Consider the following 26,763-nt stretch of genomic DNA (forward strand, 5'->3'; position numbering starts at 1 on the left):
GACAGTCTGGTTGAATGGTTCACCAGAAGATATGCCAGTTTTTCAGATTAATATTTCCCCAAAAAAGGTTTTATATTAGTACAATGGATATAAAGGATTTTATATTAGTACAATTCATAAACAAACATATGTTTAAAGTCATTTAAAACATAGCTTGTTCTTTTCATTAAATTTCACCTGTTCTTTAATTGCTTTTACTCTTGAATTTGCTAAGCTATATAATTTCTTCCGAAAGAATAAAAAAGTCTGAGTAATCACATATGTTAAATTCATGTGGCCCAGATGATTAAATTTCAACTCAAATTTGAACAGATTCCTGGGTGGTTCCCTATTTTTATTTCCTCTTAAATAAAATTATTAAAGACGTCATACTACAGAGAAGCATATAAAGCATGTACATAACATATACCCAGTTTCCAACTGAAGAAACAGAACTTGACGAATACGTTGGAAAAGTCCTATGTGCTCCCTACATCATGTCCTTGGGCCGAGAGACAACACTACCTTCAAGGTTTCAAAATAAAGCACAGCAATTTATATTGCTATCATCAGTGTAAAGGAGTTCTCACTAATCCACATCTTTGCCAATATCTCACGTTCTCTTCCTAAAATTTTTAAAGATTTTTTTAAATGTTTATATATTTTGAGAGAGAGAGTGAGCATGAGCAGGGGAGGGGCAGAGAGAGGAGGAGACACAGAATTCAAAGCAGGCTCCAGGCTCTGAGCTGTCAGCACAGAGCCTGATGCGGGGCTCAAACTCATGAGCCAGGAGATCATGACCTGAGATGAAGTTGGACATTTAACCGACTGAACCACACAGGCACCCCACTGTATTTTTGAAAAGTATACTACTAATCTGTATCCTGAGATGGTTTTTGACTCTTACATGTTCACATTTAACTTGCTGTGATGCATCTCTGCAAATCTCCATTTAGACAGCTACCAAGGTAGCTTTACCAATGTCCTCCTACTGGGCAAGTCATTCAGACAGCTTCCTGAAGAGAAATCAACTTTAGCTGAGTACAGAAGAAGGAATAGGAGTTTGCCAATTTTAAATGAAGAAAGAAATAACTGCAGAACCTCAGTCGCAGAGAATGAAACATTTGCATCGAGATTGTTGTAAATGGCTTTAAGCCCATAGTGACCACATACTACATATGGGAAGACTATGCTTTCATGTGATAATTTGCTTATACTGTGTCCCTGTGCAAAAGGGCATCTTACTTTTTTGAATTAATCTCTTCTAGATTAATTGTCCCTGTGCAAAAGGGCATCTTACTTTTTTGAATTAATCTTTTCTAGATTAATTAATTTTTGAATTAATTTTGAATTCAATTGATTTTGAATTAATTTTGAATTAATCTTGAATTAATTCAAAATTAATTTTGATTTAATCTTGAATTAATTCAAAATTAATTTTGAATTAATCTTTTCTAGATTAATCTAGAAAAGATTAATTCAAAAGAAGAAAAAGAAAAGAAAAACATTTTTGTAAAGTATACTTTGTAACACAATCATGAATAATTTATGAAATTAAATATATCTTAACTCAAAATGTCAGAGAACTAATCACCTTTAATTAGCTGTGGTCTTCTCAAGGCAGTCTTGTCAGAAAAATAAGTGATTAGTTTAAGTGAGAAAGTACAACTTTATTAGTTTTTTCTAATGTGAATAAATGGCATCAAATCTTAGAATTGAATGACTGACAACTTGATTTTCTTCTCATTAACTCTCCCTTCCACTAGCAAAATTACCACTGAAAGTAATGGAGATAGATTCAAGAGATTTACAGCATGAAAAGTCTAAGAATCTTGAAAAATGTTTATTTGAATTAAGTTCATGTGCATATTAGTATGGAGGCAGAAAGGGGGTATGAGAAGAGAGAAAAAGATATTTGAACCTTACTAGCTTTGGAAAAAATATCCAAAATTAAAACACTTCTTTCAGGTCTTTTGTGAATAAATGCAAACATCTCAAACAGCAAAACATTATGACAACCTGCATAGTGTTGACAGGAAGGAGATTATAAAGTGGTACAATTGCTTTATATCACTCTTACTGCCCCTAAAAATTAGAAAGATTTGTTAGTTTCTTTCCATCTTCTTTGTACCATCCTTGGTCAAAACCACTACCATCTTTTATTTGAGTTCCTTCATAGCTGGTCTCCCCAGTTCTACGCCTGCTAGAGCAATATTTCCACAACATAAGTCATGTCACTCCACTTCCGTAAGCAGAATCTTCAAGGGGCTGGATACTATGTTTAGGATAAAATGTAAAGCTATAAAGCATATAAACTTGTACACTCTACATGATAAGAACATTTTCTCTCTTATGTCATACTCACTGTGTTCCAAGAATACAGGGGATTTTGGACCTTTCCTCTGCCTGAAATCCTCCTCTGCCCCTCTTCATTCTCCTTCCCACCTATTCTAGGTCCACACACACTCCTTATCCATTTCTAGTCTTCCTGTCCAGCATGCATATGCTGGCTTTTGTGATCTAGTTGCTACCTATCTCTATGGTTTTATCACTTTCTACTTCCCTGCACTCAGCCTCTAATTGAGTCATGTAGGATCATTCACAATTCCAAGAACATACTCCTCTCATGCCATGGAACTTGGTGATCTGCCTGTCCAAATTTCCCTCCATAAGTTTTCCACCTATAAAGTATTCATAAGTCATGACTCCATTCTAACAGCAATTCCTAACTCAAGTCTTCCTTAGCCAATTAGCCAGCTTCAGGCTCACCTTCCACTCTGCTTTCTGTTAACATCATTACTATACTATGGTGTAATTACCTGTCTGTAATGACCTACATGATACATTCTTGAAGTGTAATGATCAATTTATTTTTCATCTTTTCCTTCTGGGAATTGAGCAAAGTGTCTTCAATAAAAGGTGCACAATAAATGCCAATTCTGAGTTCAGCTGCCTCTGAGGCGAACACCTATTTGAATAAACTATGTTGACTTAAACAGACCAGGCTTAGTACTTTATAGACATGTCTGATACATACTAAATTCCAACAAGGAAAATTACATGCAGTAAAAATACAGCTCCACAATTTCAGAGAAGAATAAGGAAAATGAAAATTTGATAGATCACTTGTAAAAGATTTGTATTACATGAGACAGGTACACATGATGCAACAGAAAAACAAGGACATACAGAAATGCCTTATAAAAAGAAAATAGAGCTCAACAACTAGTGTGTGATTCTATTAGTATCCCTTCCACTCTTCAATATGCCATGCTAAAGCACACTATAATCTGCAAGATTCAGGTTCTCACCTATTTCTAACTAAATTATACCTTAGTATAGGTATTTTTTAATTGTATCATTCTAATACTAAGTGCTCTTGATTTTTAGTAGGGATAACAATTCTAGATGTAATAAGAAATGGGTTCTAGAACTCACTGTATGTGGGGAGGTACACTGGACCAAAATCTAGGTGGGCAGTGGAAAGCATGCTGAAAGGAATGTGTGAAATTGGGTGTCTGATGCTGACTCAGCTTGGAACTCTGATCTTAGCCAAATCACAACAGACTGTGGGCTTCTCATGCTCCTTGCATATTTTTTTTACTTCATTCTTGACAGAACTTCTTCAAGTTCTGAAGGACCTTAATATGTATAAAATAAGTCATAGACTACTTTCCATCCCTATGGAACACTGCTCCTGTGTTCCCTTCTGTAATAGGTTGGCATCCATCCAGGTGTACAAGCTAGAAATTTAAAGCCCTCTTGTACCTCTTTCTTCTTTGTCTTGTATATGTCAGTGCAATTACAGATTCCTGTTCCAAAACCTTGTAAAACTCCTGTAACCTATCCTACTCTTCATTGCAGCCTTAAGGAACTTAGCTTATGCACTCAACATCTATAGCTAGCTAGGTCTCCTGCTTCTAGTCTCCCCTCTAAACCATCATTCACAAAATCCTCAAAACTGGCTTTCAGAAATGCATGTCTGAGTGTGTTGCTTTCTTGCCTAAAAGCATTCCCATGTCTAAGCAAGGATTGCACAATCAAATCCAAACTTCTCAGTCAATCCTTAAAACCCTTCCCAAGTATGCCTAGACATCCTCCAATTACACACCCCTGAGCACCTTATGCTCTAGTTTTATCAGATTTCACCATCCATTTCTTTACTTTATTGGTTCACTCACTCCCTAAGTCCAGATCATGTCAGGTATGTTGTAAGAACTAAAGACGGTCAATGTCAAATCTTCCCTGAAGGGTTCCGCTCAGTAAACCTAAACAAGGGGCAATATTAGTGTTGATGTTAAGAGGATGAGCTCTGGATTGGGTTCCTCAGGTTGAAATCCAGCCCTCATTTACAGGGTATTTAATATCTATAACTTGTAGTTACCTCATCACTAAAGAGAGGATTAATGATAATATCAACATCACATAGATTAAATTGAGTTAATGCATATAAAACACTGGCATGGAGTAGGCACAGCAAACTACCTTGAAAGGCATATCAAAATTACTGGCTTTGGGCTTTTTCAAACCATATATGTGCACAATTTTGACCCTACTTATGAATTCTGTAATGAGCCAACTCAGGCGTGAATGTTTTTTACCCTCATACAAACTTGGTATAAATTAAAAAATCCCTGGCCTCACTGATCAATAGACAATCAAAACTGAAATAGTCACAAGACTGGTGACTTTGTTCATGCTCTTTCCAATGCTTGAAATTTTATTTTTCTTTCTCCTGTTGGGAATTTTACTGATCTTTCAAAGTCCAATTTAAATATAATTTTTCAGATATATTTAATCATGACCTTTTCTGTGTTTCTGTAGTATTTTATTTCTATCACCAAAATACATTTATTATACCTCATAGTGGTTATTCATATAATCATTGGCCCTCTTATTAGGCTATGAACTATGAGGGAAGGGTCTATTTTTTATTTGTACTTTCTATTAATTTAATGAAAATCTGTTGAATGAAAATTAAAGTATTAGACTCTAATTTCACTAAGATTCCTTACACTCTAATAAGTCATCAAGGATCTAAAAAAGTAAGTTCAGTGCTTTTGATCTAGTAATTATGAATCTAAGAATCTATATTAAGGAAATAATCAGAGACATAGTAAAAGCACTATGAATAAAGATGTTCAACATATTTCTTAAGAGTAGGGAAAACTGGGAAAAGTCTAATTTCTTACAAGAATCAAATTACTCACTAAGTTATGGCACACTCATAAGAAGGATTATTGTGAAATCATCTGAAATGGTTTTTGAATTGTATTAAATGGCATGGGAAAGTGCTCATGTTATAATTTTCAGTGGGAAAAAACATGTAAGTTATAAAAGTGAATACAGATGTCTAGTCAATATAATGAGGAATTCATAGGCTGAGGCTTCCTTCTACTGAAGACACATAGCAATAAATAAAAACATAAAAAGAGAACACCAAACAACACATTATGATGTAAAAAATGTTAATATCTCCTTGGGCCAGAAATATTAAAGTCTCCCAAGTTAATAAGCAGTGCTGAAGTGAGAGGTCACTGGAATGTGCCTGCAGAGAAGAAGGTAGAGATCTTGGTTTATGTAGAGACTGGTGAAGGGAGAATTCACCCAGCCAGAAATGGAACCAGTCTCACAACTGAAAGCCCGGAGCTGTGACTGAGTTCCCCAAATCATGAAAGGAGGATGAAAACAACTACAGTCCACATGCAGCTGTGTGCCTGGGGAAGCAAGCATAGGCAGGCATAGCTTTCCAGGCAAGACCTCGGCTAAGTCATTAACTAGCTTGATATCGAACCTGCAATAAGCCTACTATGCATGTAAGCCTTATATGCATGTACATGTGGGCAAAGGGCAGGGGCCCCAGGCTGCTAACACAAGCTTTGGTTCTGGCCAGGGAGCCAAAAACAGGTCAGGACAAAGCAATTGAAAAAACTGAGAGAATGCAGGATCCAGGGGGTCAGGAGAAGGGAGAGAGCAAGAGACAGATTGATTGATAGATGGTTACAGTCAAATCCTCAACTTGTAACACAAAAGCAATCATAAACAATATGTACATAATTGGGTGTGTATGGTTATGTCCCAACTGAACTCTATTTACAAAAAGAGGGCTCAATTAGCCCACAGGCTGCAATTTTCTGACATTTGTTCTAAGTCAACATTCCAATACCAAAATGAAACTAATGTGTAGAAAAATAGCTTAAAACTATTGACAAATGAAGGATGAAACAAAAACTATAGAAATTCCAAAAAGGTCTTCAATATATTTTTTAAGCATCAAAGAGATAAAGGAATGATAATATCCAAAATAAGAACATGGAATTACTTTAAAGGTAAAAATAGATGTAATAAAAAATCATATTAGAAATCTTGGAAACAAATATATCATTATTAGTTGCACTGATATTACGAACATCACATTGGACAGAGTTGAAGAGAGACTTCATGAACTAGAAGACAATGTTGACGAATGCATGAAGACTGTAGCAAAAAACATGGGATAGATTTTTAAAATATGAAAGAGAAATTGGGAGATATAGAAAGTTAGACTGAGTGGCTGTAATATACATCTAAAAAGAGATTCAGGTAAAGGGAAGAAAAGTAATGAACACTGAACAGATAATTGCTGAGAATTCTGTAGACATTAAAGAAAACAAGTTTTCAAGCTGAAAGTTCTAAGTACAGAGCAAGATAATGAATGAATGAATGAATTCAGAGTCACTCCAAAAGCAGAAGAAAAAGTATCTTCAAAATACTGATGAAAAACAAGTCAATCTAGGATTTGATATTCAAAAAAATAATAATTCAAAAATGAGGAGGATTTTTTTCAGTCATTTTTTGGGCTAAGAATTTCAGACCCACCAACCCTCAGTAAGATAAGACCCAAATGAGATGGAGGAAAATAGAACTAAAAATGGTAGCATAGTGATTGATTTAATATTGATAAGTATTATTATTAAGGATTATAAGACATTAGTAATTTTTAGAAGAAAAATATTGGGACTAGAAGTCCAAAAAATAACACTAGAAGAAAGACGGGAGTTTAATTATTAGATAGAATGTTCCAAAACTCTCATCTTATTTGGAAAGATAAATACAATTTACAGTATGCTAAAAAGATATATAAATTTAAAAAATATATTAAACATTTAAGTTCAATAATTAATTTACAGAAATTAATAGAAATATTATCTACAGTTTCCAAAATGTATTAGAAGATTCAGAGAGAGAACACTGAAAAATTAATTAGTCAAAACAATAGAAAACCAGAAGAAGAAAATGTAAATGTGAATTAATTAAATGACCCTAATATAAAGCAGGGTAAATAACAGTGGCCAAAAATTATATATGTCATGGCTCCACTGGTATAATTCGTGCATATGCATGCAATAACACCAGATAAAAATATGCCTAATATTAACATTATTTACCATTAGACTGTAGAACCACAGATAAACTTACTTTCTCTTCTGCATTTTTCAATATTGTCTGTTGTTCCTATGCTGCACTGATACTCATTTTAAAATCATAATAAAATGTTATTTTTTAAAAAGCTATTGGTTGCATTTGAGTTGAGTTTATAATATCATTCTTTCCTTAAACAAAAAAATCAGAAATTTACAATTGTAAATAAAATAGTTACAAACAAATGTAAATCAATACAAACAATTTTAAAGACTGGGTTTTCCTGTATATGTCTGAACACAGATATGACTTCAGTTTGAAGATATAGTTCATGAATTTTAAACATTTTCAAGTCTGGTGTTGAAGTGGGGGGGGGGGGGAATACCGAAGTAATTTGCCTGAGAACATTCTTGCCCAGTTCCGGTAACTTAATTACTCAATGACTTGTACATGTTGAGTTGATTTAAGTCATGTGGCAAGTGCTACAACTTCTAACTAAGAAAGGCACTGGAACAGAAGTCATCATTTGGCATGACTGCATCAAGAAAAGCTGCTGACAGCCAAAAGAGATCAAAAGCAGATCAGGTTGCTCAACAAACTACATGTCACTGAGCTCAGAAATCCAGAGGAGTACCCTGAGGAGCTGTGGAAATCTCGGGAACAGGTATAGACACCAAACGTGGTGGATGCTCTTACAAAACGTTAAATTGAGATTCAGTTGTTTTATTAAAATGCCTGAGCCATAACATATTATTTCCCAGTCTTCCTTAGACATAGAAAACGTCTGTAAGCAGAAATGAAACAAGGGATAGAGGCAGAAGATGAGTAACTTAATGGTTATAGTTTCTTTTTTATCAAATTAATCACATAATTTATTCTATTTTTCCTTGTGAATAGCCAATATTTATTGGATATTTATTATATGGAAAGTATTTGGATAAGTTCTGTATACACATCAGCTCAGTTTCTAAACCTTCTAAAAACAACTTTCTTCTTGAAAAAAAAAAAAGTGAACAGGCTATTTGAATTTTTTAATTTTCCTAAATGAATTACCTAATTTGATCACTTAGAAGGAATCATTTTTAATAGGCTATTTGTCAAAGTAGACATTATTTTAAATAATATTAACAATAACATAATCCAATAATCTCCCACTTGACACCCATTTAGTCAAATCAATGTACATATCTATTTATACCCATTTCATTCCAGAAAGGAACACAAGGCAATTTTATTTTATGACTTGTTAATATGAAATGCTGCATTCATGCTAAAACTTTCCCAGAAAATGAATTTAAATTTCAGCTCTTAAGATTTCCTTCCTTGTGTCACAAAATATCTTTTTTCCCCAGTGGGAAAACTCAAATTTTGGAAAAGCAAAACATTAAAGGAATGATTAAATTATGATTTTTGTCAGTATTCAAAGGATACCTCACAGTTTGACAGCGTGTTAAATAGCTCTTCAACTAATCTCATTTTACTAGAACACAAATGAACATGAGTTCATAAACTACAGTTTCATTCTCCACTTTCACTGTAAGGTCCTCATTGGAAAATGCCATGCATCTGTTACTAACTTGGTACCAGGTTTGTATTTCTTAAAATGTGTTCCACTGACCAGAGAAACTACCAGATACTCTGAAAAAAGGACTTTGTGGTCAAATAAATTAGGAAACTGCTGCCAGCCCTTCTTTCAGAGAACTCCTTAAATTCTCTTCATCTTACCCAGCACTTCTTATATTCATTCATTTGGTCATGAAACTTCCCATTGCTAGAGCAGCAAATTGCAACAATTCATAGACAAATGAGAAAATACTGTTCTAACAAATGCTATCGGTGATAGTTGATCGCTTTTTAGAGAACTCTGTCTTAACCCAATAGAAAGTATAAACTGTGGGGCTTAAAATTACCACCTTCTCAACCCTCTAAAGTACTAAAAATTGCTAAAACGCTCCTGCAGTGCCTAATCTGTGTAGTGAACCACATTACTTAAGAAGACAGATGAGCAAGAAGAAACAGTAGTCAGTGGCAATGGTTACATTTCCTTTCAACACCACTATCTGGTGGGTGCTAGTTCCTTTGTTTTAGCTCTAAGACTTGTGAGAACTTGCACTTTCATGGCTACATGTACATTTAATAATTGTAGTAAGAAACTATGTAGATAGGAAAAATAAATGAGGTAACATTCCAAAGTGATAAACCAACCGAACCAAACAGAAAATTCCCTGGTAATAAGATTACCATTCCACTCATTTATTAAATCACTGGTAAAGTACAAAATCCTACTTTGCAAGACTGAATTGTTGATCAAAGTGTGAAATATTTTCCAGATATTCCAGAAATGCCCCTAGCACCAAATCAAAGAGACAGAGAGAGAGAGAAAAGAGAGAGAAAAACAGGAAACAGAATTTCATAAGCAAACCAAGATACCTGGCAAAATTTTAAGTATAATACATACTACACATGAATGGTTTGGGTTTCTTATTGTTTTAAGAAATCATTCTTTAAAAATTTTTTTAACGTTTATTTAGTTTTGAGACAGAGAGAGACAGAGCATGAACGGGGGAGGGTCAGAGAGAGAGAGAGACACAGAATCTGAAACAGGCTCCAGGCTCTGAGCGGTCAGCACAGAGCCTGATGCGGGGCTCGAACTCACGGACCGCGAGATCATGACCTGAGCCGAAGTCGGACGCTTAACCGACTGAGCCACCCAGGCGCCCCAAGAAATCATTCTTAAATACATAATGATATAGTATTCTACAAATGTAACATAGTTTTATGTATCTTTTTTAAATGAGACAGTCATTCTTGGGCTCAATCAGTGAGCACCCATATTTGAGGCTCTAAGGGAGAACATCTAAGTGACAGAATTTCACCCCTCCTTGGCAGTGATACTTACATCTTTTGGTATCCGTGGCAAACTAGCAAATGCCTAACATGCACCAGGACTATAAACGAATGCTATTGAATGTTTAGAAAATGTAAGTATATAATGTTGCTCTGTGGATTTAAATCCATATAAAAGCATCTGTGATGAAAATATCAACTTCATAAATTTGATTCTAGACCAAAATCTTTGGATAAATATTTCAAAATTGGGATACAATCTCTTAAAAAGTGATATCACATTTGATTTATGGACAGAGGTAATCAAGTCTCTTCTTTTTATCTAGTAATGCAACATCAAATGAAAATCTCACATAAACTTATTTATTCCCTGTCGGTGCTTAACAGATTTAGCAGGAGGCTTACACACACAACTGAGGTGTTCTCAACTCTGCAACATGATCACAAGACATTTGCATGATCACATGCATGATCACATTTGCATGATCACATTTGCATGATCACAAAGACATTTTACAAACAAAACAAAAAATATATATATGTATATATATATACATATATATATAAACTATCTGTATAAACATTACTTTTTCTCACATAAAATCTCTTTATCTTAAAAATTATCATTGAGGGGCGCCTGGCTGGCTCAGTCGGTTAAGTGTCCGACTTCAGCTCAGGTCATGATCTCACGGTCTGTGAGTTCGAGCCCCGTGTCAGGCTCTGGGCTAATGGCTCAGAGCCTGGAGCCTGCTTCCAATTCTGTGTCTCCCTCTCTCTCTGCCCCTCCCCCCGTTCACGCTCTGTCTCTCTCTGTCTCAAAAATAAACGTTAAAAAAAAATTAAAAAAAAATTATCATTGAAGTATAAATGACATCTAAGATGATGCTAGTTTTAGGTAAATGATGTACTGATTCAACATGTGTATACATTATGAAATGGCTACCCCAATAGTTAACATCTATCAACAAACATTTTTTTCCCTTGTGATGGGCACTCAAGATTTCCTTTAATAGCACCTTTCAAATTTTTAATACAATATTACTGACTAAAGTCATCCTGCTGTATATTACATTTCCGTGACCTATTTATTTCATAATTGGAAGTTTGTACATCTTGATCCCCTTCACCCATTTTTTCTACCACCCAAACCCCTCCCCTATAACAACTACCCATCCATTCTCTGTATCTATGAAATTTGTTTTATTTTGTTCTTTTTAGATTCTACATACAAGTGAAATCATACAGTATTTGTCTTTTTCTGTCAGAATTATTTCATTCAACAAAAGGCACTCAAGATCTATCCATGTTATTTCAAATGATACGATTTCCTTCTTTTTTATGGTTCAGTAATATTCCTCTGTGTGGTTGTATATACATATATATACATACCACATCTTTATCCATTCATCTATTGATGGACACTTAGGTTACCTGCATATCTTGGCTATTGTCAATAATGCCGCAATGAATACAGGGGCACATAGAGCTTTCCAAATTAGTATTTTCATTTTCTTTAGATAAATACCCAGAAGTAGAATTGCTATATTCCATGACAGTTGTATTTTAAATTTTTTTAGGAAACTCCATACTGTTTTCCACAGTAGCTACACCAATTTACACTACAACAGTGCAGGCAGAGTCCTTGTTTTCCACATCCTCACCAACACTTGTTTCTTGTCCTTTTGATCCTAGCCATTCTGACAGGCATGAAGTAAGATCTCACTGTGGCTTTAATTTGGATTTCCCTTATGATTAGTGATGTTGAGCATCTTTCATGTGCCTCTTGGCCATCTGTATGTCTTCTTTGGAAAAATGTCTATTCAAATCTTCTGCCCATTTGTAATTGTATCGTTTATGTATTTGTTGCTGTTTGAGTTCTTTATATAGGTTCGATATTAACCCCTTATGGGATTTATCACTTGCAAATATCTTCTCCCATTTAGTAAGTTGCTTTGTCCTTTCATTGATTGTTTCCTTCTCTGTGTAGAAGCTTTTTAGTATGATGCCATCCCATTTGTTTATTTTGCCTTTGTTGCCACTGCCTTTGGAGTCAGATCCAAAAAAATATCACCCACACTCATATCAAGGAGCTTACTGCCTATGTTTTCTTCTATGAGTTTTATGGTTTCTGGTCTTACATTCAGGTCCTTAACTTATTTTGAGTTAATTTTGGGGTATGGTGTAAGATACTGTCCAGTTTCTTTTTCTTTTTTCTTTTTTCTTTTTTTTTTTTTTTTTTTTTTTTTGCATTTGGATGTCCAGTTTTCCCAGCCTCAACTTATTGAAGAGACCATCCTTTCCTCATTGTATATTCTTGCCTCCTTTGTCATAAATTAATTGACCATATATATATGGGCTTATTTTTCTGGGCTTCCTATTCTGTTCAGTTGATCTATGCAAATACTATACTGTTCTGATTACTCTAGCTTTGTAATATACCTTGAAATCAGGAGGTATGTATTAAGTTTCCAGCTTTATTCTTTCTCAAAATTGCTTTGGCTATTGTGGATCTTTTGTGGTTCTATACAAATTTTAGGATCATTTGTTCTAATTCTATGTAAAAGGCCATTGGAATTTTGATAGGGATTGCATTGAATCTGTAGATTGCTTTGGGTAATGTGGACATTTTTAACAATATTAAGTCTTCCAAACAATGAATACAGAATAGCTTTCTATTTGTATATTCTTTAATTTCTTTCATCAATGTCTTATAGGTGTTAGTGTACAGATCTTGCACATTCTGGGTCGAATTTATCCCTGGGTATTTTATTCTTTTTGATGCAGTTGTAATGAAATTGTTTTTTTTTTTAATTTCTCTTTTGGATAGTCCTTTGTTGGTATATAAAAATGCAATATATTTTTGTATATTTATTATATACCCTGCAACTTAGTTTATTAGTCTCCTAGTTTTTGGTGGAGTCTTTAGGATTTTTTTGTATATAAAATGTCTTCAGCAAATAATGACAGTTTTACTTCTTCTTTTCCAATTTGGTATTTTTTATTTTAAAATGTTACTTTCTCCTCGAGGATTTTGATGTCTTCCTGTCTTACATTTAGGTCTTTCATCTGTTTTGAGTTTATTTTCGTGTATGGTATAAGAAAGGTCCAGGTTCATTCTTCTGCATGTCTCTGTCCAGTTTTCCCAGCACCACTTGCTGAAGAGACTGTCTTTATTCCATTGAATGTTCTTTCCTGATTTGTCAAAGATTAGTTGGCCATACGTTTGTGGATCCATTTCTGGGTTCTCTATTCTGTTCCACTGATCTGAGTGTCTGTTCTTGTGCCAGTACCATACTGTCTTGATGATTACAGCTTTGTAGTATAGCTTGAAGTCCAGGACTGTGATGCCTCCTTCTTTGGTTTTCTTTTTCAAGATTGCTTTGGCTATCCAGGGTCTTTTCTAGAAATCTGAAGAATTTTAGACTCTCTTCAAAATGATTTGATACAAGGCTTTGTGACTGTTAATAAAGATGTTATACATACATGTGTTTTTTGACCAAACATGTGAAAGAAGATTTTTGTTTCCAGGAAAGTTCACAAACCACAACATCTTGTGCAAGTATACCCAATAGGGAGGAACTATTTATCTTTTAACAATATCATGATAAATGGACAAATGTTCTTGGCTATAAAGTGTAAACAAGATGATCAAATTTGTTTCTGATCAAGGGGATTGCTATTCAAATAACCAATATGCTATTCAATATCTAAATGTCTAATACACGTAACTTTTTAAACAACAAAAAAACTAGTCTATTGGCAAAATTTTTCTTTTGCCACACTAAAAAAATCTAGTTTTACAAAGCTGTTAAAGATTTGCTGTCTTAAAAAACATTGAAAAGTCAGGTTTTTCTCATTAACAAAGCATAAATAATACAAACATGATTCTTTAAGATTATAAGTTACCTTTCAAGTCTTTCTTTAGTTTTCTGAGATCTTTTTGAAAATCTTCAAACTTCATCTGTGAAGCCTGAAAAAGGTCCTGAGGTTCTGGCAGTGGAAAAACACACTGTTCTTTTCCAGCATCCTAATTAGCAAAAACACATAATTTTAAAACAAATCAGCATCAATATAAATAAAAATAATACAACAATGGCAATGGCAAAATAGCAAATACTGCCAAATCACTCAACAATAAACAATAACAAAATATCACTGTAAAAATTGCCTTACCTCATCAAAATTTCGAAGATAGTAGGAAACAATGTATGACAAAAGGCTTCTGCTATTGTCCTAGGCAGAAAGACCAAAGTAAGTAAAAATATATTTTTTAAATATCAGAGTGTCAAATAAAATAGATTCCAGTAAATCAACACACAGATGAGAACATTTAGAATAAAATGTGAAATTCTATATTTCAAAGTACTACAGCCACTACATCTAAGGATTTCAATGGCAGAGAAGATCCTGTTTTTCCCCAGTGTTTTAATCTAAGCCCCAAGTGGAAGCCCAGCTGTTCAAGGGTGGAGTCTCAACTGCGAATACTTTCCTGTTTTACCCTCTTTGATCAGAAAATTAGTTCACTAATTATCATGCTTTATGTTTAAAAGTATAACTACTATCTTAACTGAAATGATTAAACATTGCCAGCATTTCTATACCACTTCTGGACCAGCAGGTATCAATCTGCAACAGTAAGTTTGATTGAGGCTTGTTAGTAGATAAAGAAAATAAAGTTAAGTATAATTTCAAGTCAGCAGGAGCTTTAAAAATGCGAGTCTATATTATAAATTGCTATGTCAGCATCTGAGATTGTGGAATTAATATCCAGGCAGCTATAAACAATGCAGTGTGTATTTCTATGGAAAAAAATGTAGAATTGTTTCTATTCTAACAGGCTTCAAAGAATAGGTTTTTACCTCCTTTCTGGCACATTTAAAAGGTATTAAGTTTTCATCATTCAAAATTAGTACTAGATACTCTGAAGGTGGGAGGACACACACATACACACATACACACACATATATATTTAAAAACCATATGACACAAACTACATTCCCTGAAATGTTCAATCTAACGATTATTTTCCCTTTATTTATAAAAAGCAATATCCTTTCATAATTTAGTTTGACATATGATGATACAGCTTTTAGAGACTTTCTTCATTGTAATGTATAGTAATAATATAATAAGATATTATGCAGTAATATCTTATAATAGTAAAAGTAATATATTTTTCAGGAACACCATTTGCTTGTATATAATTTAACCAACTTTCCGTTCTCTTTCCTAATATAATTCAAAGAAATATGCAGTACAGTTAGCAGTACTTGAATGAATTAACAAAACATTTATTAACTGCCTGCTGATAGGCATGCTGAGTGAAAATTCTGAGTGATCTGAGTAACAGCTCTGTCCACGCAGGTCCACAAACAGTACTAAGAAGTAGACACAGTTGTATTCATTTTACGGAGCAAGAATCAAATCAGGAAGAGTAGTATAACTCTTATGAGAATGCAAATGAAATTATTAAAAACAAAAAATCTTGCTTCTTGACTTTATTATGTAATTTTTATCTAGGATACTCCTTAATTATTTAAATTAATAAAATTTAACTTACTTGGAGATTGAATAAGATATACTAACCAATAAAAAAAACCCAAATAATCCTTTATTCGTATGTAATTATGATTATCAGAATCTATCTCAGATCCATTTTTATGTTAAAAATTATGTCAATGATATTTACGTTCCAGTATTATTTGAAAAAGTCACTTGTTTCAATTCAACAATCAGTTGTTAAGAACTATTCAATGCTTCCAAGAGAGCTTTTGCTTTTGAACAAATGTGATTTATCAGGTTGACATATTGGAGGTTCCTATGAAAATTTGTGTCATACGAATATACTAGCATCTGAACAAATATACCCATAAAAAATCACGAAAATTACATGCTGCTGGTATTCCAAGAAAGGATTATGCTTTATTCAATTCTGGAAAAGTAGTAACTGGTATTTCACTGAACTCAATGAAAGAATGTTAAATGAATATATGAGTGTATGTATGAATGAGTGAACAAATGAGTTGTTGACCACCAGAAACAACAACAAAAAAAGTGTCTGTTTCTTATGAGGGAGACATAAAGTGAGCCTTGAACAACATGGGTTTGAACTGCGTGGGTCCACTTGCACATAGATTTTTGTCAACAAATACAGTATAATACTGGAAATGTAATTTCTCTTCCTTATGATTTTCTTAATAATATTTTCTCTAGCTTACTTTATTGTAAGAATACAGTATATATGTTACATATAACATATGAAATAGGTGTCAATAGATTAATGTTATTGGTTAGACTTCTTGTCAACAGTGGGCTGTTAGTACTTAAGTCTTGGGAGTCAAACGTTATGCGTGGCTTTTTGACTGAGCAGGAGGTCAGTGCCCTAAGCCCCACATCATTCAAGCTTCAACTATATTCTTTATCTAGGAAGAACAATTCTACTATTTCCATTTCTATGAGCCAACTACTTACTTAAACTTAATATTTTAAAATATTTTTAAATATTTATTTTTGAGAGAGAAAGAGACATAGTGTGAGTAGGGGAGGGGCAGACACACACACACACACACACACACACACAGAATCTGAAGCAGGCTCCAGGCTCTGAGCTGTCAGCACAGAGCCCAACGTGGGACTCGAACTCACAAACTTCGAAACACAATTTGAGCTGAAGTCGGATGCTCAACTGATTAAGCCACCTAGGCACCCCTTAAACTTAATGTTTTAAAAACATGTCCATAATTTCCTTATCATACAGTTCTGTATAGAGATTCCATCAGAGAAATAGGATTCTATTATCTTCTAAGTTTATATTCTCAGACATTAATTCTAACCATCATGGTTGTTCCCTAATCTTATATTTTTACTGGCACTCTCATAATCTCTTAGATGTTAACTTCAAACAAATACAAGTATAGAAGTAGGATCAAAAATTAATTAGTCCTGCAAAAGGGCTTAGGCATTCCCACATATACCAGTGTCAAGGGGAATATGATATGTAGAAAAACAAGATAATTTTTTACATTTTATTTATAATCTACTTTCACCCATCTTCGTTTTGTTTTTAAAACACAAGCCTATTGGCCTCCATTACTTAACACAGAAGAGAAGAATAATACTGTCTAATTTATGAAAATTAATTAGTCCTCAGACTCCAAAAGGACAAATTTTAGCAGACATGGTAATGATAGACTGAAAAAATAATTATTTTTATTCTCTACTCAATTATTCATTAAACATAGTATTAATAATTATTCACTTTGGGAAACATTCACAAAATCATAAACATATGAAGGCCATATACTTTTACCTAGCTCAGAACATAAAGACATTTTTGACCTTGGAACATAAACATTTATTACAACATGTTTACAGTCAAACTCATTACTAAACAAACCTTCTAATTCTCAATTTGCCTACATTCATTCACACAAAATACTTACACTGCTTTTAACATCTTTCAGCTTCGGAAGAATGTCTAACCCAAAGCCATCTGCCTGTCCTCGAGTCTTATTTCCACCATTCATGTAGTTGCCAAAAGCAAGAACCAAACCCAGAATTTGCATAACCCCTGGGCCATTTTTTAATGTCTGTAAGATAGAGTAAAGAGCATTTTATCTCTTAGACAAAGTTTTCTTTGAATTATCTTAAGTCAGTGGCAGATATTCATATCATACTAATAATTGTGGGTCACATCCAAACTGTATCATTGTATATTATTAGGATATTTTAAGAGTAGTGTCTCCAAAGTTAACTTTATTTTTTTATTTAAATTTTAGTTAACATACAGTGCAATATTAATTTCAGGAGTAGAATTCAGTGATTCATCACTTACATACAACACCCAGTGCTCATCACAAGGGTCCTCCTCAGTACCCATCATCTATCTAGCCCCATCTCCTACCCACCTCCCTCTGTCAACCCATAGTTTGTTCTCTAACATTGAGAGTCTCTTGTGGTTTGTTTCTCTCTCTTCTCTTTCCCACACTCCTTCCCATAGGTTCACATTTTGTTTCTTAAATTCCACGTATGAGTGAAATCATACGGTATCTGTCTTTCTCTGATTGACTTATCTCACTTAGCATAATACATTCTAGCTCCATCCACTTCATTACAAATGGTAAGATTTCATTCTTTTTGACGGCTGAGTAACATTCCACCGTATATATACATATATATGTACACATACATATGTACATTATACATATATATGTACATACATATGTACATACATATGTATATATGTATATAAGTTATCTTCCGTATCCATTCATCAGTCCATCAGTCAACAGACATTGGTGCTCTCTCCATAGTTTGGCTATTATTGATAATGCTGCTATAAACATTGGGGCACATGTACCCCTTCAAATCTGTATTTTTGGGTAAATAGCTAACGGTGAAAGTGCTGGATTATAGGATAGTTTTATTTTTAGTTTACCCAAAGTTAGCTTTAGGAAGTTGTACCACCTACAAGAATTCAGGTACACATTTGTAAAGTGACAGACACCATTGTAAGCCATTTCTGATGCAACTGCATGGAAAACAAATAAGGTTGTAATATGAGAACTACTAGAAAAGAATGTCGCTGCCATCACCCTAATTGTACCTACAATACACATTTTTGGCATAAATTGTAGGAAACCAAAACACAGTTTTAAAGATTAATTCCAAATTTAGATTTATCCCTGAAAAGTTCACACTCACTTCTTCCAAAACATGAAGCTTAGCTGGAATTTGCAAGTATTCTTTCCTCTGAAAATGTGTCTTTAATAACATCTTACTACTTTTCAAAATGATTTACCACAACCAGAACGAATGGTACTATTGATTTTTGACAAATTGTTTTAAATGGTAATATTGGTAATTCACGCCAAGCATTTATTCTTTGTTTTCTGGAGAATATTCATCTTCTGTTGAGTCATACAGCTGTTCCTAAATCATTTGGATGGAATCATTAACAATTTGTTGAAGGCCCCTTCCAAAACTGAAGGCAAATAAATAAAATGCCTTCAAATCACATTTAATCTGAAGTCTGATGTAAGGAAGGACCAGGGAAAGTGAAAATTTTGTTTTGGCAAAAGCAGAAGGGGCAGAAATCCCCGGACGTGGGAGCATAATGACCACACTGCAGCAACCGGCCCCGTGGCGCGCAACTATCCAAGTTTTCCTTTGATCTTGAAACTAGTCATTGTTAGGAAATATGCGAAATAAAATAACTCAGCATGGCCTATTGTATTAGTTTCCTAGGGCTGCTGTAGCAAATTTCCACAAACTTGGCAGCTAAAACAGCAGAAACTTATTCTCCCTCAGTCCTGGAGGCCAGAAGTCTGAAATCCAGGCTCATATTCTGAGGGCCATAGGGGAGGATCCTTCCTTGCCTCTCCCTAGCTTCTGGTGGTTGTTGACAATCCTTGATATTCACTGGCTTTTCGGTGTAGCACTTTCAATCTCTGCCTCCATAGTCACATGGCCTTCATCCCTGTGTCTCCAAATCTCTCTTATAAGAAAACCAGTCATTGGATTTCAGGCCCATCCTAATCCAGTATGACTGTATCTTATATCGATTACATCTTCAAAGACCCCATTTCCAAATAAGGTCACCCTTCCATGTGCCAGGGATTAGGACTTCAACATATCTTTTTGAAAAACACAAGTCAACGTACAACTTATGGCAATGTCTACTCTCGACAAAAATAATAAAAGTATTAAATCGTAAAAAAAAAAAAAAAAAAAAAAAAAAGAAACTAGTCATTGTATGTTCTCTTTTGTGGAACTGCTATTCTCCAAATTTATTTGTAGAGTAAATAAAAGAAAACGATTTTGAAATGTGGACATGACTGAATGAATGAAATATCAGAACTCAATCGTCAGCTGTCTACGCACCGGAACTCACCTCACACAATTTCTGTAGCAATTCCAGTTTGCGACGAATTGAGCAAATGCTTTCTGAAAATGTGGACTGGAAGAGGATACAAAAGACTCGTTCTGAAAAGTTGGGGATTAGTGACAGTTCATAAAGGAACCTAAGGAAATAAAGCCAAGTTAAGAAGAATATAATTCATATAAACAGATGTTTATCCTCATATTCATAACAATTATGCACGGAAGATGCTACATTTTCCAAATGGAAAGAGGCTGCCCTCAACAAGGTCCTGAGGTGTTCTTACTGTTCAGGTTTGTCCAGAGACTTGGCATTTTCTTTGTCTTTGGAGGACCGGCCATGCTTTTCAATTTTTTCCAGTTCATCTGATTGTGCTCTCTGGAAAATATAATGCCAAACAGTTATTGAAAATCTTATGAAATGAGTCCCTTAGATTATGATAATCTTAATACAGCAAACTCTATATATTTTCATATTTCTTAGCATCTGTTTGCAGTAAAGCTTGACTTAATTCATGAAGGCATTTTAAAGTGTAAATATGTTTAATGCAAACCAGATCACCTCCAAACCTTCCAAATAATGTTATTGGCTATTAGTGATCTGCAAAACATTTATTTATTTAAGCATGCTTTAAAATAATACAGTTTTCCTCTCTTGTTTTTTGGCTGTTTGTAATACTCTCTAGAATACAAGAATTTCATTTTAAAGTGGTATGTCTTATTTAGAAATCAATCAAGATAAATTTGGAAGCAATTTGGTCATAATGTTATAAGACTTTTAAAGGAAAAAAAGTACTTATTTAACCATTGCAATCATTGCTTATGGCTTTTTTTAGGGGAAAAATACAATTGAATTATTAATTCAATTGGAACAAAAATAAAAGGTTGATTTTTCTGCTGAATTTTCTTTTTGACACAAAAATGGTTTTAGGCTTCTTTTCTTCCAAAATATCTTCTTTTACCATTTATAATTACAAGCTAAAAGTCTGTCATCCTAAATTTGTTTCTTTGTAGGAAAGTTTCTTCTGCATTTTTAATATATGGTGGAAGATTTCACAGACATGGAGAAACACGCATCTATTCTTCTTTATGAAAAATTTGGATGCTTTATATTTGCAGTCTTTATTTTATAACTCATAAAGATGTTTCAAAACAGCCAAATACAGTACTTCAATGCATTAAGAAGTGTGAGTAGACAACCATATTTTGAATTTGAGTCTAATTCTCAGAATTTAAAATTATTATTTTAATTATTATTATTTTTTTGTTTAAACATTAAAGCAGTTTAGCCAAGAACTACTGTATGAGATACACTCTAATAGGTTTATAGAAACTAAATATTTCATCTGAAAAACAGCTATGTTCTGTTTTGCATTCACTGATTCTCTTGAAATGCAGGTTTCAGGTGATGGTATTAACTAGCAAAGACTAGTTCTTCAAATGAAGTTTCATTTTTTTTTTTATTTTTTAAAACTGCTCACTTTTTATTTTATTCATTTATTTTTAAGTAAGCTCTATGCCCATTGTGGGGCTTGAACTCACAATCCCGAGATCGAGAGTCGCATGCTCTACTGACTGAGCCAGCCATGAACCCTCAAATGAAGCTTCTTTTAACAGCGGAAGAGGATCTGAAGACAGATCAGTAGATCTTCTGAGGGTTTTTATTGAAAATAAAATTTGCTTTTGAAATACAATGCAACAAAAGATCCAAAGAATTAAAAAGCATGAATTTAATGGAAATAACCCAAGCTACTCCAAAGTTTTAGAACCTGCTTCTAGAATTTCAGCTGTATAGTAATCTTGCTTTTTCCCACCAGTTTATTGTGATCTGGCCCAAGAATTTTAGGGAGGTAAACACCACTTATCATAGTTACTGTCCATAAGAGTCAGCCCCACAGATCCTATCATTATACCACTTAAAACCAAGTAACGAGATGGCTTTTAATAAAGACAATACTCATCTTTCTGGCAAATGAGTGCCCAGGGCAATATTATAAAAGAATATTAAAATTAAGAATATTGATAAGACAAGGGTTATTTTAAGACATGGAGGTCTGCTCCAAAATACAGCATATAAAGGGTTCCAGTCCATATAACCTCTCTATTCTTTTTTTAATTTAACCTTTAGTTAGTTAACACACATTGCAATATTGGTTTCAGGAGTAGAATTCAGTGATTCATATCTTACATACAACACGCAGTGTTCATCACAAGTACCCTTCTTAATGCCCATCACCCATCTAGCCCATCTCCCACCCACCTCCCTCTGTCAACCCTCAGTTTGTTCTCTATGATTAGGAATCTTTTGTGGTTTGTTTCTCTCTCTTCTTTTTTTCCCCCCTTCCCATATGTTCATCTGTTTTGTTTCTTTAATTCCACATATGAGTGAAATCATATGATATTTGTCTCTTTCTGATTGACTTATTTCGCTTAGCAGAGCAGAAAATTAGTCTGCTGTCTTCAAACTCAATCACATTCAATACCCAAACGTCAACAGGGAGAAAAAAAAATCCACCTTGCTACAATCTGATGAAGTAATTAAGTTTGTTGGTTTAATTTTTGTTTTTAGAACCTTAGATAACCTGACATAGACTCAACCTAGTTGAGTGCTGGTATGAGATGACCAGGTGAATGATCAGAAACTGACTTCATGGACTCAGTAAATTTCTCTGGCTCTTAAATAAAAACACAGAAAATCTGAACAAACAACTGAGAGAAAAAAAGATGGTTAAGGTAAATCATAATAATGATCAAATATAGGAGAGAAAGATAAAATGCCCCAATGTCTTGAGAATAAAGTGACTTTCTGGCAAAACTATAGAGTTATTCCCCAAATTATTCAGTATACATGAATTACAAATTGCATGGTCCTTTACACGTATGCTCTATCAGACCATTTCTACTGACTTCAGAAAGAAAAGTTGTCCAGGGTTGACAGTGCTGCTTTATGGATGATAAGGAAGTAAATGCCACTCCATTCCATACCATACCTGGCCCCTGGGCTCTCTAAACAATAGAAGTTAATCAGAGGCCAAACAGGAGTTTCAGGCAAGGCTTTATTGGGGCTTATGGCAGAGAACAAAGAAGACAGCACAAAAGAAAAGTGTCCTCGGGCTGACTCCTGGAGGACAGGTCAGGGGGAATGTTTTAAATAAACTTAGGCAGGACTATGTGTCTGTTTTTGTGCCATTACCATGCTGTCTTGGTGATTACAGCTTTGTAGTAGAGGCTGAAGTCCGGGATTGTGATGCCTCCCGCTTTGGTCTTCTTCTTCAATATTACTTTGGCTATTCGGGTTCTTTTGTGGTTCCATACAAATTTTAGGATTGCTTGTTCTAGCTTCAAGAAGAATGCTTGTGCAATTTTGATTGGGATTGCATTGAATGTGTAGATTGCTTTGGGTAGTATTGACATTTTAACAGTATTTATTCTTCCAATCCATAAGCATGGAATGTTTTTCCATTTCTTTGTATCTTCTTCAATTTCCTCCATAAGTTTTCTATAGTTTTCAGCACAGATCTTTTACATCTTTGGTTAGGTTTATTCCTAGGTATTTTATGCTTCTTGGTGCAATTGTGAATGGGATCAGTTTCTTTATTTGTCTTTCTGTTGCTTCATTAGTAGTGTATAAGAATGCAACTTATTTCTGTACATTAATTTTGTATCCTGTGACTTTGCTGAATTCATATATAAGTTCTAGCAAAATCTTGGTGGAGTCTATTGGGTTTTCCATGTATAGTATCATGTCATCTGCAAAAAGTGAAAGCTTGACTTCATCTTTGCCAATTTTGATGCCTTTGATTTCCTTTTGTTGTCTGATTGCTGATGCTAGCACTTTCAACACTATGTTAAACAATAGACCAATGGAATAGAATAGAGACTCCAGAATTGGACCCACAAAAATATGGCCAATAATCTTTGACAAAACAGGAAAGAATATCCAATGGAAAAAGACAGTCTCTTTAACAAGTGGTTCTGGGAGAACTGGACAGCAACATGCAGAAGAATGAAACTAGACCACTTTCTTACACCATTCACAAAAATAAACTCAAAATGGATAAAGGACCTGAATGTGAGACAGGAAACTATCAAAACCCTAGAGGAGAAAGCATGAAAAACCTCTCTGACCTCAACCACAGCAATTTCTTACTCGACACCCAAAGGCAAGGGAATTAAAAGCCAAAATGAACTATTGGGACCTCATGAAGGCAAAAACCGTCTGCACTGCAAAGGAAACAATCAACAAAACTAAAAGGCAACCAATGGAATGGGAAAAGATATTTGCAAATGACATATCAGACAAAGGGCTAGTGTCCAAAATCTATAAACAACTCACCAAACTCCACACCCGAAAAACAAATAATCCGGTGAAGAAATGGGCAGAAGACATGAATAGACACTTCTCTAAAGAAGACATCCAGGGTGCCTGGGTGGCTCAGTCGGTTAAGCAGCCGACTTCGGCTCAGGTCATGATCTCGCGGTCCGTGAGTTCAAGCCTCGTGTCGGGCTCTGTGCTGACAGCTCAGAGCCTGGAGCCTGTTTCAGATTCTGTGTCTCCCTCACTCTGACCCTCCCCCGTTCATGCTCTGTCTCTTTCTGTCTCAAAAATAAACATTAAAAAATAAATAAATAAATAAATAAATAAATAAATAAATAAATAAAGAAGACATTCAGATGGCCAACAGGCACATGAAAAGATGCTCAATGTCACTCCTTATCAGGGAAATACAAGTCAAAACCACACTCAGATACCAGTCTCATGCCAGTCAGAGTGGCCAAAATGAACAAATCAGGAGACTATGGATGCTGGAGAGGATGTGGAGAAACGGGAACCCTCTTGCACTGTTGGTGGGAATGCAAACTGGTGCAGCCACTCTGGAAAACAGTGTGGAGTTTCCTTCAAAAAATTAAAAATAGATCTACCCTATGACCCAGCAACAGCACTGCTAAGAATTTACCCAAGGGATACAGGAGTGCTGATGCATAGGGGCACTTGTACTCAATGTTTATGGCAGCACTTTCAACAATAGCCAAATTATGGAAAGAGCCTAAATGTCCATCAACTGATGAATGGATAAAGAAGTTGTGGTTTATATATACAATGGAATACTAGTTGGCAGTGAGAAAGAATGAAATATGGCCTTTTGTAGCAACGTGGATGGAACTAGAGAGTGCTATGCTAAGTGAAATAAGTCATACAGAGAAAGACAGATACCATATGTTTCACTCTTATGTGGATCCTGAGAAATTTGACAGAAGACCATGGGGGAGGGGAAGAAAAAAAAAAGAGGTTAGAGTGGGAGAGAGCCAAAGGATAAGAGACTCTTAAAAACTGAGAACAAACTGAGGGTTTAAGGGGGGTGCGAGGGAGGAGAGGGTAGGTGATGGGTATTGAAGAGGGCATCTTTTGGGATGAGCACTGGGTGTTGTATGGAAACCAATTTGACAATAAATTTCATATATTAAAAAAAACTGAGAATAAACTGAGGGTTGATGTGGGTGGGAGGGGAAAGTGGGTGATGGGCATTAAGGAGGGCACCTGTTGGGATGAGCACTGGGTGTTGTATGGAAACCAATTTGACAATAAATTTCATATTAAAAAAAAAGAAACTTAAGCAGGAAAAGGGTGACATCTAAGCATGTAGAGGTGGGAATTTATCAGCACCTGTGCATTTAAAGGTCATGCTTCTTCATGCATTGTATATCTAATTACCATGTTAAATCTCCACCCCTGGACATGATTTTTTAGTATTATAATGAGGGGAAAAGTTGGTGAAAAGTCAAGGCTGGGGTCTATCCTGGCATATACTGCTTTGGTCTGGTGGTAAGTATCCTTCCTCCACATTCCTGCAAGATGTGCTGCTACACAAGAGACATAAAGTCTCAGCATTTTTTTTTTCTTATGGAGGCAGCCAAGGAACCCTGGATTTCACAGTCAGGGTTGAGGGGACCCGAGTACAGTCTCTGTTTTGTCTCATATCCATGACCCTAAAACTCCCTTCTTCTTCCCATGCTAAGTATCACAGAACTTCCAAATACAGGCACATGTTACTTTATGGCATTAAAAATAAAATCAATTTTTTTAAAAAAATCACTGCCCATCTTATCACAAACGTCTTAACTATAGCAAAGCTACCAAACTTATGGAGGCAGACATAAAATTTCCAAAATTCCAATGTTACTTCAGAGCTTGAATTTTGTCGTTGGCAACAAACACCAGCTGGTATCCTTAAAGTAATCACTTAACTTTGTTCATTTTCAAGAAAATGTCTACCAAATGTCAATGTATTAATAATCACATTTTGCCGGTTGGATTTTCAAATAGAGATGGTGTCCAATGAAAAAGGACTACCTTAATTTACAATAAGTACTTTTATCACAGGAACCGTTGTACTTTGCTGCCCAGGAGAAACACTCTATGTGTACTTTCCATTTTGTCACACAGGGTATTAAAAACACAGATACTCAAGAGTTGAGTTTTCATAAATTTTCACTGTTCATTAAGGACATTGGCTTTTTTCCCCATGCAAGTGCATGGCAGTGAAGAATTACAATGACGTCTAAGTGTAGTGCCGCTGCCTTGATTCAGGTGGAGATGTCAGAATGTTTACCTTTCACTGCTTTTGAACCATCAGTACCAACATTTACACTGTCAGA

At 34.7% G+C, this 26,763-nt stretch overlaps 1 protein-coding gene across 1 annotated transcript in view; it reads right to left on the reverse strand.

The window, feature by feature from the left end:
- FMN2 (formin 2) overlaps positions 1-26,763 on the reverse strand; it is a 387,917-nt gene that overhangs the window by 115,303 nt on the left and 245,851 nt on the right. The window contains exons 9-13 of the mRNA XM_042976529.1: positions 20,394-20,485; positions 20,120-20,249; positions 17,670-17,816; positions 14,401-14,460; positions 14,134-14,254 (exon numbers count right to left, since the gene is read on the reverse strand). Of these exons, the coding sequence (XP_042832463.1) occupies positions 14,134-14,254; positions 14,401-14,460; positions 17,670-17,816; positions 20,120-20,249; positions 20,394-20,485 (550 nt within the window). The remainder of the gene's footprint in view (positions 1-14,133; positions 14,255-14,400; positions 14,461-17,669; positions 17,817-20,119; positions 20,250-20,393; positions 20,486-26,763) is intronic.

This window comes from Panthera tigris, chromosome F3 (assembly GCF_018350195.1).
Source record: "Panthera tigris isolate Pti1 chromosome F3, P.tigris_Pti1_mat1.1, whole genome shotgun sequence".
NCBI lineage: Eukaryota > Metazoa > Chordata > Mammalia > Carnivora > Felidae > Panthera > Panthera tigris.